Here is an 18956-nt window from a genome sequence, read left to right as displayed (position 1 = left end):
CTCAATCCCGGGTCTCTAGGATCACGCCCTGCGCCGCAGGCGGTACTAAACCGCTGCGCCACTGAGGCTGCCCGACAAATAGATTTTTTAAAGTTTGCTAGTTGTTTGTCTCAGTAGAGAATAATTTATATTTCTGTCACTATGAATTTAGTTATGATAACTGTGTTTTCCACATATGTTAAAAGTTTACATTTGAATAGGTGAAGGAGGGATGCCTGGGTGGCTCAGCGGTTGAGCATTTGCCTTTGGCTCAGGGCATGATCCTAGAGTCCCAGGATCGAGTCCCACATCGGGCTCCCTGCAAGGAGCCTGCTTCTCCCTCTGCCTGTGTCTCTGCCTCTCTCTCTCTCTCTCTCTCTGTATCTCATGAATAAATAAATAAAATTAAAATAAAACATATGAATAGGTGAAGGAGCTTAAAAATACTTAATTTTAAAAATCAAAGTAATATATATAGTTTAAAAATCAGATAATGTGATGGACATGAAATGAAAAAACTGTATGACCACCCTCCCTACTCCAGAATCCTTTTCCTCAGAGCGGACCACACTCAGATCTCTAAACCATTGTTTCTCATTATTTACATCCTTGTTGATGACTTATATGCTTTTACTGTTATTTGCTGATTTAGTAGTTTCAGATATTTTGGTTAACTTCTGCCTATAACAGAAGATGAGGATTTCACACACTTAAATACACTCCTGCTTCTTTAGCATCTTCCCAATATAGTTACCTCACAATTTTTGGTTAAATCTTTTGTTTACTCTTTCTATTATGATTACATAAATATTGATAACTCTTGAATTGAGTCATATTCTATGATTACATGACCTTTCTTGAACAATTTTTGTTTTGTCCAAAGTACATTGTTACCAAAAAATAATTTGTTTTCTATGTAGCTATCATTTCATTCCCACCAGATTCTCCTATGATACTGTAACCCTCCACAGAATAAGGTCAGATATATCAAGTGACTTGTTGCTCCCTGGTTTGCTTCCCCTGGAGGTCATGGGGCTGTCTGGACTCCTGTCCCAGCCTGCCGCATGTGTTTTCTCTGCTTCTTTTACCCCCGTCTTGTGTTGCATCCTTTGCTTCTTGAATTCCTTGTCTTCATTTTTCTTGTTTTATGCCCTCACATCGAAAGGATACATCTTCCAGTAGCTTCCAGAAAAATGGGTCCATGAGAGTTTTTGTGAGTTGTGGACAATTTTTTTTTTAAATAAGATTTCATTTATTTATTCATAGAGATGCAGAGAGAGAGAGAGAGAGAGAGGCAGAGACACAGGCAGAGGGAGAAGCAGGCACCATGCAGAGAGCCCAACATGGAACTCCATCCCGGGTCTCCAGGATCACGCCCTGGGCTGCAGGCGGCGCTAAACCGCTGCGCCACCGGGGCTGCCCAGTTGTAGACGATTTAAAATATGCCTTTAATTCTACCTTCAGGGACATCTGGGTGGTTCAGCGGTTGAGCATCTGCCTTTGGCTCAGGGCGTGATCCTGGAGTCCTGGGATTGAGTCCCACATTGGGCTCCCTGCATGGAGCCTGCTTCTCCCTCTGCCTGTGACTCTGCCTCTCTTTCTCTCTCTGTCTCTCATGAATAAATAAATTCTTTAAAAAAATAATAATTCTACCTTCATACTTAACTAACTAAATTCTACCTTCATACTTGACTAACTAAAATATTAATATTTTAAAGTCATTGCTTCACTGTTCTCCAGCTTCCAGTATTGCTGCTCAGAGATTGAGAAACCATTCTTTTTAAAAAAAAGTGTGTGTGCGTATATATATATAAATGTATATATATTTATATTTATATATATTTATTTATTTATTTCAGGAATAAAGGGTAATAGGCCAAAACCCATGTATGTACTGTCCATTTTCATTTTTAAAAATTTCTTACTACTTTTTTTTTTTTTTTTTAAGTAATCTCTACACCCACCATGGGGCTTAGACTCACGACCCTGAGATTCAGTGTCATGTGCTCTTCCAAGTGAACCAGCCAGGTGCCCACATATGGTTCATTTTTAGCAAATCTAAATATTTGTCACACGTGCTTCTTTCTTTCCTTCTATTCCTTTCCCATTTTCTTTTTGAGAAAGTATTTATTGATAACACACTGAAGCTCCTCTGTTCCTTTACTGATAACATTACGTAAAAGTGTTCTTCTGAATTTCCTGTGTATGTTTTAATACTTGTAGTAGCTATGAATATATCCGTAATATTTGCATGTTTTAAAAATCATATAAATGAAATCATATCATGTCTGTTATTCTGTAGCACTTTAGAAAATGATTTATTCATGAGAGACACAGAGAAAGAGGCAGAGACACAGGCAGAGGGAGAAGCAGGCTCCCTGCGGGGAGCCCGATCTGGGACTCAATCCCAGGACCCCGGGATCACGACCTGAGCCAAAGGCAGTCAACTACTGAGCCATCTAGGTGCCCTTCTGTAGCACTTTTTGAATGTATATTTTTAGATATGTCCATGTTGGTAATAGCTCTAGTTAATTCACTTTCATTAGTTGTAAAGTACCCTGTTATAAGATTATATTAAAATGCTTAATTTTAAATGGCTTAAAAATGTATAAAATAGCTTGGAATAAATTATAACAAGTAAGACATTTATATATCTTAGGATATTTTTATAGCATTTTCTAATTGGACTTAGTAATTCCTTATTTAAGAAATTAAACCAAAATCAAGACTTACGGTTAGCTGGCTTGATATGGAGGATCAGTTGGAGCCAGCTGGTTTGGGGGGTCCCTGTTCCCTGAGAAGGGAGGAGGAAAGTAGTAGTGGTCTTGAGTTCAGGGCCAGGTGACAAGAAGCCAGATCAGTATTCTCCCTCATATTCAGAAGACCAGCTGTCCATGTGCACTGGGGAAAACCTCATGTCTTTAGATAATTTAGCTTAAGCCAGTCCCAGAGTTCAAAAAAGAACATGGAAAGCATGTGTCCACATTCTGATGTTGGCTTCAGTGTCTCTGTGGAGTAAGGAGGTACAGACGTAAGAAAGTAAGTCACTAATGGGATGCCTGGGTGACTCAGGGGTTGAGTGTCTGCCTTTGGCTCAGGGTGTGATCCCGGGGTCCTGGGATCGAGTCCCATATTGGGCTCCTTGCAGGGAGCCTGCTTCTCTCTCTGCCTATGTCTCTGCCTTTCTCTCTCTGCATCTCTCATGAATAAATAAATAAATCTATCTATCTATCTTTCTTTCTTTCTTTCTTTCTTTCTTTCTTTCTTTCTTTCTTTCTTTTAAATAAATCTTTAAAAAAAAAAAAAAGTAAGTCACTACTAATAGAAGTTCTCCTCCAACCTGAGTTTCCTTTTGGACATCATTTGCTTCAGTGAGATGGTAATTTTAGCATAGTGTAATTTATTATTCATCTCACTGTCATTTTATTATTGTCAATGAGAGACTTTTCCTGAACAAAAGGAGATAGAACATGATCCAGAACTCGGTTAAATGAGATTTGAGGAAGACAGTGATTCATATTTTATTATTTATTTATTTATTTATTTTTTGGTGCCCTCTCTGAGGCTCGAACTAGTGATTCATATTTTAACTGAACTATAAGTTTTCTCCTTAGTGACCAACCAGAACATTGAAGATGCTAGTCACTTATTCACCTACTCTTTCCTTCAACATACTAGTTAGGGGATGCCTGTTACATGTTATGTAGACATTGGGGATAGAAGGATGAATAAGAGGGGCACCTGGGTGGCTCAGTCCATTAGTGTCCGGCTTTCGGTTTTGGTTCAGGTCATGATCTCAGGGTCATGAGATTGAGGCCCATTCCAGCTCTGCACTGGGTGTATAGCCTGCTTAAGATTCTCTTTCCCCCTCTCTTTCTGTCCTTCCCCTCTCCATCTCCAGAAAAAAAAAAAGGTAGTTCTTATTGTCAGAAAAATGCAGATGCTTCATAGTTTAGAAGAAGAAGCATGCCAACAAATGCTGATGTGCATGACAGCAGAAGAAGAAGAGGGATGCTAAGTAAGTGGGACTGCTTTGGAATGGGGAGCCCATTCTTGTGCAGCATGTAACTCAGTTTGGGCATCATTCTCCCTTGAGTGTAAGTAGCACATGGTCATCACTTCAGCTACTTGCCCGCCTCCTGCGCACCTTTAAGACATCTAGTCTTTTTTTTTTTTTTTTTTTTTAAGATTTTATTTATTTATTTGACAGAGAACATGTGAGAGTGAGCATGTGTACCAGTGGTGGGAGGGGGGACAGAGGGAGAGGAAGAAGCAGACTCCCTGCTGAGCAGAGAGCCTGATGCTGGACTTGATCCCAGGACCCCAGGATCACGACCTGAGCTGAAGGCAGATGCCTAACTGACTGATCCACCCAGGTGCCCCGAGACATCTAGTCTTTATTTATCACCTTTGTTCATTGTAAGGGAGCCTCATTTTTCAGACAACTTGTAATAAGTTGTCATTGTTAGGAATTTGCTTTGAGATGTATTCTTAGGCAGAGATATGCTCATTCGACATTCTGTAAGCATAGACTTGGATTTTCGTGTGTGTGTGTTGGCTAAGACAGATTTTAGCCGCATTTCCCTCCTCTGTAACTTTGTATCTGGTGTCTAATGTATTTAAAAATAAAGAGAAGTGTGATTTCCTTAAGTGAGTTTACAGGTTTTTGTTTTTTGCTTTTACATCTAGGCCAAGGACAGGAAAAATATAATGATGAATTTTGAACAAGTTTGATATTTCTTTTCATTCTTTATAGGTTGTCTTGTGGAAATGAAGGCTTAAGGGCAAGTTATCTACCAGATTAGAAGATGGGATCGAACAGCAGCAGAATTGGTGATCTTCCTAAAAATGAGTACTTAAAAAAGTTATCGGGCACAGAATCTGTCTCTGAGAACGACCCGTTCTGGAATCAGCTTCTCTCATTTTCTTTCCCTGCACCAACCAGCAGGTAAAAGGTTACCTGGAGATTGAAAATTTGTGTAGATGGCCACATGAACTTGCGTGGTATGCTAATTAAGAAAAAAAAAAAGTTTTTAATGTCCTGTCTGTCCATTGATTCATCCTCTGTTGTACATGTACCAGTAGAAAATACAAAAGGTATGAAAGTAGGAAATACTTTGTTCTCTCTTCTTTCTACCATCCAGCCACCTTCCTTCCCCCAGAGATGGTTCCTCATAGCAGTTTTTGAATCATCTAGAATAGTAAATGTTATTTAAGCATATATCTCATTTTACAGAATTGTTTGAACACAAGTGTTAGCATACTACACATACCTTGGTTTTTGTTCTTTTTTTTTCTTCTGTTTCTTGCTTCCCCGCCCTCCCCAGTTGAATAAAATGTGTATATATATGCTTATATGCAACTGTCTTTTTCTTTTTCTTTTTTTTTTTTTTATTTTAAATGGCTGCAGAGTATCTGTAGAATATACTTAATCAGTTTTCTGTTTGTGGATGTTCTTTTAAGGCTTTTGTTACAACAAATAATGCTGCATACATCATTTCCCATGTGTACAAATACATCTCTAGTATAAAAACCCCAAAGTAGAATTGCTGGGTCAGTCTGTGTGTTTATAATTTTAGTAGATATTGCTAAACTGCTCCATGGAAGTAATGCCAATTTGTGCTCCTACAAGCAGGGTATAATAAGAAGGTCAGTTTCCCACATTTTTGTTAAGTTGCTGCATTTTTAGGCACTTTGACCTATGCCAATTTAATATATAAAAACCAGTACCTCATTTTTAACTTTCTTATAAAAAATGATATATAATAGAGTGACTAGAGTATAAAATTCCCATTTTTTTTTTTTTAAAGATTCATTTATTTATTCATGAGAGACAGAGAGGCAGAGACACAGGCAGAGGGAGAAGCATGCATGATGTGGGACTTGATCCTAGGACCCCGGGGATCACGCTCTGAGCCAAAGGTAGACGCTCAACCCCTGAGCCACCCAGGTGCCCCGAGTTTTTATTTTTATTTTTTACAGGTTTAGTGTGATGGGCAGAATATGACCCCCTAAAGATGTTCTAGTCCCTGAAATCTCTGAATCGGTTCTGTTATAGCAGGTATCAGTACTTCATTCCTTTTTATTTTTTTTTTTATTCCTTTTTTTTTAATTCCTTTTTATTTCTGAAAGGTAGTCCATTGTATGAACATACCGTATTTTATTTATCCATTCATAATTAATAACCATTTGGATTATTGCCATATTTGCTTTATCTATTTTTGTTTTTTAAGTGTTTTAAAGTAAAATAAGGACTTTTCTTCTGTAACCATGATATCATTGTCGACCTAACAAAATTAACAATAATTCCTCCTACCCAGTCCATATTGACATTTCCCCAGTTTTATAAGTTGCTAGAATAAGGAACGAAATAAGGTATATACATTGCATTTGGTAGTTATATTTCTTAAATATCTTTAGAAGAGAGATTTTCTTTCACTCTCCAGCCCCTTCCACAGTTTTTTCCCCCCATGCTATGAATTTTTTGGATAAACTGGCTCTGTTTTTCTGTGGAACGTTCCACCTTCCTGGATTGACCTGATTGCTTCTCATATTTCTCAACTTTTAAAATTCTTTGTGTTTTCTGTAAACTGGAAGTCAGATTTAAAGACTTAATAAAATTTAAACAGCTTTGGTAAGGGTATTGTGTAAGTGATGCTATATACTTCATGCTGTATTACATCAGGATACAGAAAATATATGGTTTTATAATCAGTTCTGCTAAGATTGCTCAGAGGTTTTAGTATATTTTAGCGTCCATTGATGATTTTTGTCTGAATCAGCTATTTCATAAGAGATTACAAAATGATGCTATTTTTAATTTGGTCATTTCTTCTACACTTATTAACTGCAATTTTTTCTGTAAAGAAGAGCTTTTCTTCATCATTTAGGTTATATAAAATGCAGTTTTTAATATATTAAATAAGGATAAACACTTAAGTCTCTTCCCTTATCAGTTTTCAATAATGAAAATAGTATAATGGTGACAAATATTTCCCTCCTACCTCAATCTCAGGCTTGGAAGGACTCTCTTTTGATGGTGAATTAAAAAAAAAAAAAAAATTCTATGTATGTGTGTGTGTTGTGTGGTCCTTATGGTTTCAATTACCATTCTTTAATGATCAAGGTTATGTTTATTTTTATGTATATAAGGACCAAGGCTTATTGGTATTTCCTTTTTGTGAAGTATTTATATGTTTTGGCAATAAATATTAATTTCTAACTTCTGCATACAGTTGGATTGGACCTCGGAAGTTTCGCTTAGTTTGCAGTTCTTGTGATAGCATGGATTTGTCGCACATTATATGAAGTGGCTACTTATTATTAGTACTGCTTCTGAGATCCTTGGAAAATTAAAGATGCTGTGGATTAGCAGGAGAGGGCAAATGGAGCCAGCTGTAGCATCAGCAAATTTTGAAACCACTTCCTTAATCCTTGAGGAGTTGTCACTGAGCACCACAGCTCCTGTGGAAATAATACTTCAAGAAGAAAGGGCATATAAGAGACTTAATTATTTGTTTTCAAAACAAATTCTCTTTTCACCTATGTACACTACAGTACAGTGTATTTCTCTGTCTTCTGAAAGACATTGAAGACGACTTAACTAAATGGAGAGAGAAACCATGTTTAAAGGATTAGGAGGACTATCATAAGAATGTCTATTCTTCCCGTTGACCTATAGAGAAGACAATTCCAGGGATCCCTGGGTGGCTCAGCGGTTTGGCGTCTGCCTTTGGCCCAGGGCGCAATCCTGGAGACCGGGGATCGAATCCCATGTCGGGCTCCCTGCATGGAGCCTGCTTCTCCCTCTGCCTGTGTCTCTGCCTCTCTCTCTCTCTCCCTCTCTCTCTCTCTCTCTCTCTCTGTGTGACTATCATGAATAAATAAATAAAATCTTTAAAAAGAAAAAAAGAGAAGACAATTCCAGTTAAATTCCCAACAGCTTTTTTTGGGGGGTCCGGGGGGGGTGAGGTGGAGAGATCTTGATAAGCTCATTCTAAAACTTAAGTAGCAAAGGAGAAAATGTAATAGCCAAGTACTTTTTTTTTTTTTTTTAAGATTTATTTATTTATTTATTCATGAGAGTCAGGGAAGGAGAGAGAGAGACACTGGCAGAGGGAGAAGCAGGCTCCATGCAGGGAGCCTGACATGGGACTCGATCCCAGGTCTCTGGGATCATACCTCGGGCTGAAGGTGGCGCTAAACCGCCGAGCCACTGGGGCTGCCCTAGCCAAGTACTTTTGAAGAATTATGTGCATGTGCCTGTTTTCTTGATTTATGCTGAACTGGCACTCTGGAGCCCTGGGGGCAGAATGGGCGTCTTAAGAAACAGTGATGGGAATAATTTGTTAGTCATTTATGTCTATTTCTTACCCACCTGGAGTTGGCCACACTCAGGGTTTGAATTACTGGTGGCTCTGTAGTTGGCTTTGTCAATTATTCTTCGTCTTTGCTGCTCTCATGTATTTATTCTTTTGAATGGCCTTTTCCTTAATTCACCCTAGGGAAATCTCAGGAAGTCTGAAAAGCTAAAAGTGTGAATAACGTGCATCTTGTGGGTGTGTGGGGGAATAGTCTTAGGGGCTCAGGACTAAGATGAATCTGTGTAGGGGAGACTCTGAATCTAGACATTTTTCAGATTGCTCATTCCTGGAATTGCTTGGGTACATATGTGCTGTTTTCAAGTGCGGCCCATTTTTGCAGCCAAAAGTTGGTGTCTGCCATTTTTTTTTTTTTTAAATTGTAAGGCCAAAAAAAAAAAAAAAAAAAGAAATTGTAAGGCCTTTAGGACTAATGTCATCCTTCCTTACCCTAAATTATTTTTGGTAGTAATCAGATTTTGTTAGAGTTTCCACGCGTGATTGCAACATCTTTTTAGATTCTTCAATAGTTTTTAATTTTTTACTTTTTTAAAATTACTGGTCAAGCAAAAGTCTGAAATGAAATCCAGATTAATTTAAGAGTAAAGTTTAAGTAATATGCTGATTCTTTTTCCTTCTTAAATTTCAATTCAATTAATTAACATAGTTTATTACCCGTATCAGAGGTAGAGTTCAGTGATTCATCCAGTCTTATATAAAACCCAGTGCTCATTACATCACATGATACCTCCTTAATATCTATCACCCACTTAACCCATCCCCTACCCCCTCCCGCTGTTTATTTTTCTTAATGAAATATTTTTAAATTACTTGCATGGTTGATTTTATAGAAACAAAACTGTGATTATTATTATTATTATTTTTTGGTTCGTGGGCATCTGGGTACCCCCACATGAGCGTATGGTATGTATGAACGCATTTATGATATGTGTCATGCTTGTTACTGAGAACGACTGGACCAAATGACTTTTAACTGTTTATAAACTATTATTTATTCATCTGCTTCTCAAGATATAATGAACTAGACACTGTCTCTTTCCCTCAAAGGACTTATAATCCATCTGTAAACCAACACATGAGTACAGTGAAGTATGACAAAAGCTGTGATAGAAGTTACAGTAGCAGCATCTCAGTGTCTGAGTTAGAATGGGTCACAGATCTCCAGGAGGAAGTGGCATAGGTTTGTTTTTTCACTTCTGGTTCACATTCCAGAAGGTACCACAGGATATTTAATGAAAGTCTCCTTCCCTCCTCTGTAGCCCTCAGTACTCCTTTCTGGAGGCAGCTGAAGCAGGAGTGATGCTTGGAGTGCTGAGCCAGACACGGGGTGGGAGCAGCAGAGGACTGGTGGCAGTAGCTGAGTGGCAGAGGGAAAGCCCTGTGGTGAGAAAGAACATGTCACATGTGCACCACTGAAGAGGTGAGGGGTGGGGTCTGGCAGATTTGAGAGGCCTTGTTTAAAAAAAAAAAACAAAAAAACAGTTTTGATTTTGTCCTAGTATCAGTGGGAACTGCTGAAAGGTTTTCAGCAGAAAGGCCAAGATCAGGCTTTCATTTTATTTAGATACTCTAACTGCATCACCTGTGTCCTTCAGCAGAAATTATTGACCCTTGAACAACACAGACTTGAACTCTGCAGATTATATGTGAATTATATGTGAATTTTCCACTCTGCAGGTTATATGTTAGAAGTACTAACCCCTGCATTGTTCAAGATCCACTGTATTACCTCTTCGGTGTTTTTTATTTATTTTTTTGAAATCAGTTTTAGGATCAGTTATCTTGTTCTAAACAGAACGTTAGAAGGTACATGGATAGTCAGGATTTTAGGATCCTGGAAAGTATTTTTGAGGGGTTGTGAATGATTCACCAAGAGGGGTGAATGGTTTAGAAAGGCAGAGAGCAGGAAAGAGAATTCAGACACCTCTGAAAAGAGCATGGAGATAGGCACTGAGGCAAGACACAGTTCTGTGTGTGGGTATGGACCAGGAGGACGCTCATTTGCCTGAGGGAGATGTCAATCACAGGGGCCTGATCAGAGGCTTGAGCCCTCCTTGGTATTGACAGATGATGTGAAGAACTGGAAGAACAATAGTGTCTGTAGATGGAATTTTTATTTTATTTTATTATCTTTATTTTCTAAAGATTCTATTTATTCATGAGAGATAGAGGCAGAGACACAGAGGGAGAAGCAAGCTCCATGCAGGGAGCCCAATGTGGGACTCTATCCTGGGGCTCCAAGATCATGCCCCAGGTGGAAGGCAGGTGCTAAACCGTTGAGTCACCCAGGGATCCCCAATGTAGATGGAATTTTAGCAATTATAATTTATTTTTGTCTGAAAAGTTAATACATTCTTTTTTAAAAGATTTATTTATTTATTTGAGGCAGGGAGGGGCAGAGGGAGAGCATCTCAAGCAGATTTCCTGCTGAGCATGGAGCCTGACCCAGAGCTCCATCTCATGACCCCAAGGTCATGACCTGAGCTGAAATCAAGAGTTAGTTGCTTAACCCACTGAGCCACCTGGGCGCACTGATGAAACTTTCTTGTGGTCTAAAATTAAAAAAAAAAACAGGTTAAAAAGTGGCAAGTCTCTCTTCCTCTGTCTTCCCATATGTCTAGTTCTCCTCCCTAGAGGCAGGCAACCGAGGTTACCAGTCTTAGATGTACTTTCAAGGAATGTTTCATGTTGTCTTAGTCTGTTTAGGCCACTGTAACAAAATATAAGCGATTGGGTAGCTTATAAATAAATGGAGTTTATTGTTCACAGTTCTGGAGACTAGAGATCTGAGGTTATGGTACCAGCACAGTTGGGTAAGGGCCCTCCTCTTGCTGCATAGCCAGTACCTTCTCTGTTCCTCACATGGTGGAAGGAGTGAGCAAGCTCTCTGGGGGCCTTTCTTCTTTTTTTAAAATTCAATTCAATTCATTTTTTATCTTTTTAATTTTAAAAATATTTTATTAAATCAATTTATTTGACAGAGAGAGAGAGAGAACGTGTGCATGCACAAGCAGGGGGAGCAGCAGAGGGAGAGGGAGAAGCAGGCTTCCTGCTGAGTAGGGAGGCCAAAATGGGGCTTGATCCCAGGACCTGAGCTAAAATCAGACACTTGACTGACTGAGCCACCCAGGTCCCTGGGGCCTAATAATGGTACTAATCCCATACATGAAGGTTTCATCCTCATTAATTAATCACCCCCAAAGGCCCACCTACTAATACGATCACCTTTGGGGGTTAGAATTTCAGCATACACATCGTGGGAGGGAGGACGCAAACTCTTAGACCATAGTACGGGACTCTTGATCTTATCTCAGGTCTTGATCTCAGGGTTGTTGTGAGTTGAAGCCCTGCATTGGCCCCATGCTGGGTGTGGAATCTACTTCAAAAAGCAAAACAACACTGATTCTTGTGCTGTGAGTAAAGTATGATCAAATGACTTCCATTAATTCTTCTAGTTTGTGTTGGCAGGGATGAGAAACAAGTGTAATGGGCTGGGAACGGATTTTATGGATCACTGAAAGCACTTCCCAAAATGATTCATGGTGTTGCAGGATAAAGTGATAAGCTGCCTGGGTCTGGTGGCCTGGAGAAGGGTGCTTATTTTTTGGCAGCCTCACCTGTTAGAAAGCTGAGGATTAGAGTTGTAGGTTCTTAGAGTGGATTTGGTGAAAGTATTGTTTTAGGAACATTACTTTTTGGGTAGGCTGAATGATAGATTGGAAGGAGCAGAAGAGTAGGGCAGGAGAACCAAATGTGAGGCTTATGTCCTTACGGTACTGACACAGCCAGTTAACAGAACAGCTTGTAGCATAATATATTTTAAAAGTGGGCAGCCCCGGTGGCGCAGCGATTTAGCGCCGCCTGCAGCCCAGGGCGTGATCCTGGAAACCCTGGATCGAGTCCCACGTCGGGCTGTCTGTATGATGCCTGCTTCTCCCTCTGCCTCTGTCTCTGCCTCTCTCTCTCTCTGTCTCTATGAATAAATAAAATCTTAAAAAATATATATATACATATATTTTAAAAATTCTTTTTGTCTTAAATTGATGCTTGATTTGAACATACTTAATGAATTTACAGTTCTAGATTTGAGAGCAGTACTCTCAGCAATAGTGTGACAGTGTGTATACTTAATTTTTATTGAAGTATAGTTGACATACAATGTTACAATAGTTTTAGATGTACAACATAGTGATTCAGTAATTCTGTGCATTGCACAGTGCTCTCCACAATGTGTAGTCACCATCTGTCACCAAACGTCATTACAATATTCTTGATTGTATTCTCTGCTGTACTTTTCATTCCATGACTTACTGATTTTATAACTAGAAGTTTAAACCTCTTAATCTCATTCGCTTATTTCATTCATCCCTCTACCTCCTCCCCTCTGACAACCACCAGTTCTCTGTATTTATGATTGTTTTTGATCTGTTTGGTTTTTTTTTGTTTGTTTGTTTGTTTGTTTTTGGGTTTTGTTTTTTTTTTTTTTGGTTTTGTTTTTTAGAGGCCTACATGCTTGTATACTTACTAAGAATGAGAATCATTTTTCCAAAAAATGTGTTGATTTTTTTTGGGTGACCTGTAAAGAATAGAGACAATGAGGCGTGGTCGTGGGGGAGCACAGATTTTAGAGCCAGACCAACTTTGTCTTGCATCTCAGTCCCACTGCCTACCAGCTTTGTGAATCTAGGCAAACTGCTTAATCTCACTGGGCCTATTGATGCTTCTGTAAAATGGAAATAATACCTACTGTCTAGATTTTGGGGGAGGATAAAACACCATAAGACATGTACAGTGTCTGACTTTCCCCTTCTTCAGGGAGTAAATACCCATTTGTTTATTTAAAAAGATTGTAATTTATTCATGAGAAACACAGAGAGAGGCAGAGACACAGGCAGAGGGAGAAGCTCCCCCATGGGGGAACCTGATGCAGGACTCCATCCGAGGACCCTGGGATCATGACCTGAGCCAAAGGCAGACAGACACTCAGCCACTGAGCCACTCAGGCATCCCAAATATCCATTAGTTGAGAAAAGAGCACAGGCTCGGTCTTGAGAGTCTAAAATATTTGAGGGATGAAAAACAGAAATTTTAACAGATTTTTCTGATGACTGCTTTATCCTAAAGATTGGAAATCCTCCGACTCTTTTGAATTAGTTGTTTTAGAAGTCAGGTCAGACATGGACTCTACTGTTGTCTCTGCTTACATAATGTCCTCTTTGAAGCTTACGTGAGGACAGCGTACTGAGCACTAGATGGCGCTCAAACAAGGCAAGAAGGAGGCCCTTGGCACAGTCATCCTTCCCTAAGCTCCCGGGATTTTTTTTTTTTTTTTTTTAAGATTTTATTTATTTATTCATGAGAGACACAGAGGGAGGGGCAGAGGGAAAAGCAGGCTCCATGCAGGGAGCCCGATGTGGGACTCGATCCCGGGACTCCAGGATCACGCCCTGAGCCAAAGGCAGACGCTCAACCACTGAGCCACCCAGGCGTCCCATCCTGTTTTTGATACTACGGTAATGAGTGTTGGCTTTTGGTGCCTTTGTATACAGCAAAGTACAAAGAAGACAAAAAGGGTAAAAATCATAGCAATCAGATGTAACCTTTATTGGGGCACTTGGGTGGGCTCAGTGGGTTCAGTGTCCTACCCTTGAGCCCAGCCCAGGTCTTGATCTCCGAGTCCTCAGAGCTAGGCATGGAGCCTACTTAAAAGAAGATAAAGGAAAGACAAAAGAAGTAACCATTATTAACATTCTGGTGTATATGCCGTGAATTCTCTCATTTAAAAATGTTTGCGTCATATTCTTCCACATGTTCTTTCTGTAACTTACATTTACCTCATGTCAGTGTTTCCCTACAGCATAGCTTTTAGACAGCTGTACAGTATTCTGTCTTATGGATGTCAGTAATTTATTTAACTAATGTTGGACAGTTTGGTTTATTTTTTTGGGTTTATATGTAAAACTCGAACTTCCTTATAGCCAAGTCTTTATGCATATCTCTAATTACCTAAGTGGAGTGAGTTCTTAGCAGTGGCTTTGCTGGTAGATTCGTCTTTTTTTTTTTTTAATCATACAAATCTTTTATTGTAGAGAAGTTACAAAATATGAAAACAGGGGCAACTGGGTGGGTCAGTGGTTGAGCGACTCCCTTCGACCCAGGACATGATCTGGGTTCCTGGGATCGAGTCCCACATCGGGCTCCCTGCATGGAGCCTGCTTCTCCCTCTGCCTGTGTCTCTGCCCCTCTCTCTGTGTCTCTCATGAATACATAAATAAAATCTTTAAAAAAAATAGTCTTTTTTTTTTAAGATTTTACTTTTTTAATTTATTTGACAAATGGGAGAGAAAGCATAAGTAGGCAGAGTGGCAGGGAGAGGGAGAAGCAGGTTCCCCACTGAGCAGGAGTCTGATGTGGGGCTCCATCCCAGGACCACAACGGGATCTGAAGGCAGATGCCCAACTGAGCCACCAAATGGGGGGAAAGAATAGTCCAGGTAGAGGGAACAGCAAATATAAGTGTGGACTTGCAGCAGGAATAAGTCCTGCAGAACAGTGAGCGAGGAAATAAATTACATAGGGACTTTTGGCTATGGGTTTGTTTTTTTTTCTTCTATGTTGCATGATAGTCCAAAAATGAACTTTTTTTAAAAAAAGATTTTATTTATTTAATCATGAGAGATTAAAGGTTCCATTTCCTAGTCTGATTTTTTTTTCAGAGATCCCTCTTACATTATTAAAAAATATATGCATTCAGCCCAGAGACTTGGCTAATGGAAACATCATTGTGAATTGAGCGGTTGTTAGTTGAGCATTTACTGTGTGGCCAGGTGCTGGGCTCCTTGCCCTCCGGGCCTGTCCTTGTTAGATCTCCTGACAGGCCTGCTGGGGGGGAAAACAGCCCCGGGGCAGGGGTTGGTGTCCAAGGTCACACAGCTCATGGCCCATGTGGACCAGACTTGAACCCAGTTTCTGTAGCTCCAGAGGCGGGTCCGTGGGCCCTCATGCTGCACCATCTCCACTTGGGAGCATTATCGGGCCTGAGCTTCAGATAATGGCTGCAGAGCTGCCACATCAAATTACATGCCGACCTTTGAGTAAAGATTAGCCAGATTCCGTTCAGGTGTTCACTTGCAGGGCAGGGCGCGGTGGGTCCCTGTCCGCGGTACTTGGTGCCTGAGAGCCGAGGTTCACGCCATCGAGGGAGCCATGACGTCCTTCCCGGCTGACGCGCCTGTGTCCGAGCTCGCCTCGAGTGGAGTGTGTCCTCTGCTCACGGGCGCTGCCTGTGTGATCCTTTCCCGCGGGTTCTTGATCCGTTTCCTCAGCTGAGAACCAGGAGAAGAGGCTTCTGTGAAATTCGGTCACAAGTTTTTAATGGACAGAAACAAATCAGTGATTGTAGAATTATTTTTTTCTCTGAGTTCTTGATGCCCATGTGCTCTGCGTGTTATCCCCTTTGGCGTGCCTGCGGTGCGTGCTTGTTCTCGCTCCTCAAGGGGGCCTGGGCACCGCGCCCGCCCCAGCTCCGCTCCTGTCATCAGACGCCTGCTCCCCGTCCTCACCATGGGAATAAAGGAATAAAGAATATCTGACTTTTTTTTGAGCATCTTGTTTTCTCCAAGTGAGGGACCAAAAGAAGTTCAGATTTTACATCTTGAGTCAGAACCTTTATTTCCTGTTCTTGCATTTATACCTTTCTGTGCAGGATCCGTTTAGAATATGTGTGAGTTTTGGGGGGTTGACTGCGCCCTCAAACTAACACTTTAGATGGGGGCCATAGCCTTGCTTAAAACATTAAAGTTAAGGGGCAGGTGCATTTTATTGCAAGTACTTCCTTCTTTCCTTTTCTCGCCGTGTTGGTTGGAATCTGGATTTTTAAGTCTTTTTTTTTTCTATTACTTTTCTTGAGAAAATAAAGACAATATTACATAGCATGGTGGCTGCTGAAACTTTGACATTTTAATAGTTACAGTTCTTTCATTTTGGCAGTTGAATGACAACGTATAGGATTGTCTGTGAATCACATGAATATGAACACCTTTTTGGTTCTGCTTGGTGCCTTAAAAATTGCTATAATAAATTTATACGCAGTTTTTCTCCTTTCTTTTTCCCATGAGTAGGCCCTTTTAAAACATTAGCATTCCCACAGTTTAACCACTGAATGGGCTGATTCTAGTTAGTTTTGTGAATGATTTCTCTAATTTTCTCTCTGCTAAGGGGAAAAAAAGGCCTTCAGAAAGCTTCCATACTTCACTGAATGGTTACTTGTTTGTTTACTCAGTTTGTGTGTTAAACTGATGAAATGTCATATCTTTGTCAGAGTTTATGTGTTGTGGGCCAGACGTGACACTATTAACATAATGTCGACTTTGAAATCATTTTATGGCAAAACTTTCAGTGTTTCTTTTTTGAACCTCATAATTGTTTGGTTGTCAGCAAATCTGTATTCAGAAATCTACATATAATTCATCCCCAACAGCTCTCTGCTCATTAGCTTTCCATTAAATAAGATTTAAACTGTGAATTATCGGGATCCCTGGGTGGCTCAGCAGTTTAGTGCCACCTTCAGCCCAGAACGTGATCCTGGAGACCCAGGATCGAGTCCTACGTCGGGCTCCCTGCATGGAGCCTGCTTCTCCCTCTGCCTGTGTCTCTGCCTCTCTCTCTCTCTGTCTCTCTCATGGATAAATAAATAAAATCTTTAAAAAAAAATAAACTGAATTATCATCTGTCATTATTGAGATTCACATATGAGACGCTTGTGCTTAAAGTAAGTACAATAAAACCAGTCTAAATTGCTGAAAGCTGTGAATTAGGGCATATATAATTAAAAAATTCAGCTTCCTGACCCAACTATAGTTTATGATTCCACAACAGTTACAAAAAAGTCCATCTATCCTCCTGCCACTTACTTATTAGGCTTAACATTTTCTCTTTCCTTTAATTCTTTATCGTTCACATAAGCTTTACATGACTTTAATTATAATACAGATATAATTTTTATTGTGGATTAATGCATGTATGACATAACTTCTTTTAGATATGTATAGAAATTCCAAGTAGTAAAAAAAAGAAAGAAAGAAAGAAAGAAAGAAAGAAAGAAAGAAAGAAAGAAAGAAATTCCAAGTAGTAGTAGTGTTTTAGATTGATGTTATGTGGGTTTTCTTTAATAAAAAAAAGGAGCTAATGGGTGCCTGGGTGGCTCAGTTGGTGAAGCATCTGACTCTTGATTTTGGCTCAGGTCATGATCTCATGGTTGTGGGATAGAGCCCTGCCTTGGGCTCTGTGCTCTGCAGGGAATCTGCTTCTCCCTCCCTCCCTCCCTCCCTCTCGCTCATAAACTTTTTTTTTTTCTGTCTCTCAAATAAATACAGCAATCTTAATTTGCAGAAGGGAACTAAATACTGTTCATATGGAAAGAGTATTAGATATTAGATGTGTTTATTCTTACATTGTGACCTTGGACAGGTTGCTTGGCTCTTTGTCAGCTATAAAATGAGAATGCTCCTGTTTCCTCTGTCAGCTTCTCAGGGTTTTGGAAAGCAGTGAAGTGAAATAACCATGTTGAGAGCACTTTGAATAGTTTATAGGTCTATATAAATTGCAAATTATATCTTATCAAATTTATTTCCATATCAACAATTAATATGCCAAAGTCCTTAAACACATTTCTCTTGTGGAGTTCAACATGGGGCTGGAACTCTGGAACTCATGACCCTGAGATCAAACCTGAGCTGAGATCATGATTCGGACACTCATTTGATGAGCCACCTAGGTTGCCCCTTTTTCACTTAAAAAAAAAAAAAAAATTTTTTTTTAATAGAAAGACCCCCCCCCCCCCCCGTCCCCCGCCGGCTTTAAGCTGTATACCTAACATGGGGCTTGAACTCACAACTCCCCTGAGGTAAAGAGTAGCATGCTCTGCTGACTGAGCCAGCCAGGTGCCCCTTTAAACCCATTTTTTTTGTAGAAGTTAAATAACACTTTTCCTAAACCTTCTCCTCCCTTGTTGAAATACTTTTTAAAAAAAATATAACGTGAAAGTTTAAACTCCATTTTTTTTTTTTTTTTTTTTTTAATTTATGATAGTCACAGGGAGAGAGAGAGAGGCAGAGACACAGGCGGAGGAAGAAGCAGGCTCCATGCACCGGGAGCCCGATGTGGGATTCGATCCCGGGTCTCCAGGATCGCGCCCTGGGCCAAAGGCAGGCGCCAAACTGCTGCGCCACCCAGGGATCCCTAAACTCCATTTTAGACAAACAGCTGAAATTCTAAACTAGTGGAGTTCAAATTAATGAAGTGTATACTTAGTCACATTTTTAGTTTTTAAAAATATTTTTCTCTGTAGCCTAAAAACTTTTTTTTAAAAAAAATCTTCTTTTATGTGGGAACCCACATACTTCTGTATTGAGAGTATGGTAAGACTGTTATTTAGGTTGCAGTGTTGTTTTACAACCAATTGGTAAGCCTCTTTTCTAAGATTATGTGTTATTCAACCTTTGTTTTCTTTCTCTAATCCCCGAGGGCCAGCCCCACGGCCTGGCAGTATCCATTGGTACCTCTTGTGTTACTCAAAAATCCAAAGTGAGGACAGATG

The 18956-nt window shown here is 39.9% G+C and overlaps 1 protein-coding gene across 15 annotated transcripts in view; it reads left to right on the top strand.

Annotated features, from left to right (window-relative positions):
* Nucleotides 1-18956, top strand: part of DYM (dymeclin) — a 344551-nt gene that overhangs the window by 22971 nt on the left and 302624 nt on the right. For 12 of the 15 annotated variants that reach the window (XM_026006032.2, XM_026006027.2, XM_072734786.1 and 9 more), the window contains exon 2: nucleotides 4736-4927. The exons of the other annotated variants lie outside the window; for them this stretch is intronic. In XM_026006032.2, coding sequence (XP_025861817.1) covers nucleotides 4788-4927 — 140 coding nt within the window. In that variant the 5' untranslated portion in view covers nucleotides 4736-4787. The remainder of the gene's footprint in view (nucleotides 1-4735; nucleotides 4928-18956) is intronic. 15 annotated transcript variants of the gene reach the window in all.

This window comes from Vulpes vulpes, chromosome 13 (genome assembly GCF_048418805.1).
Source record: "Vulpes vulpes isolate BD-2025 chromosome 13, VulVul3, whole genome shotgun sequence".
Lineage (NCBI taxonomy): Eukaryota > Metazoa > Chordata > Mammalia > Carnivora > Canidae > Vulpes > Vulpes vulpes.
Note: the sequence above shows the minus strand (reverse complement) of the source record. Positions and strands in the feature narration are given on the sequence as shown.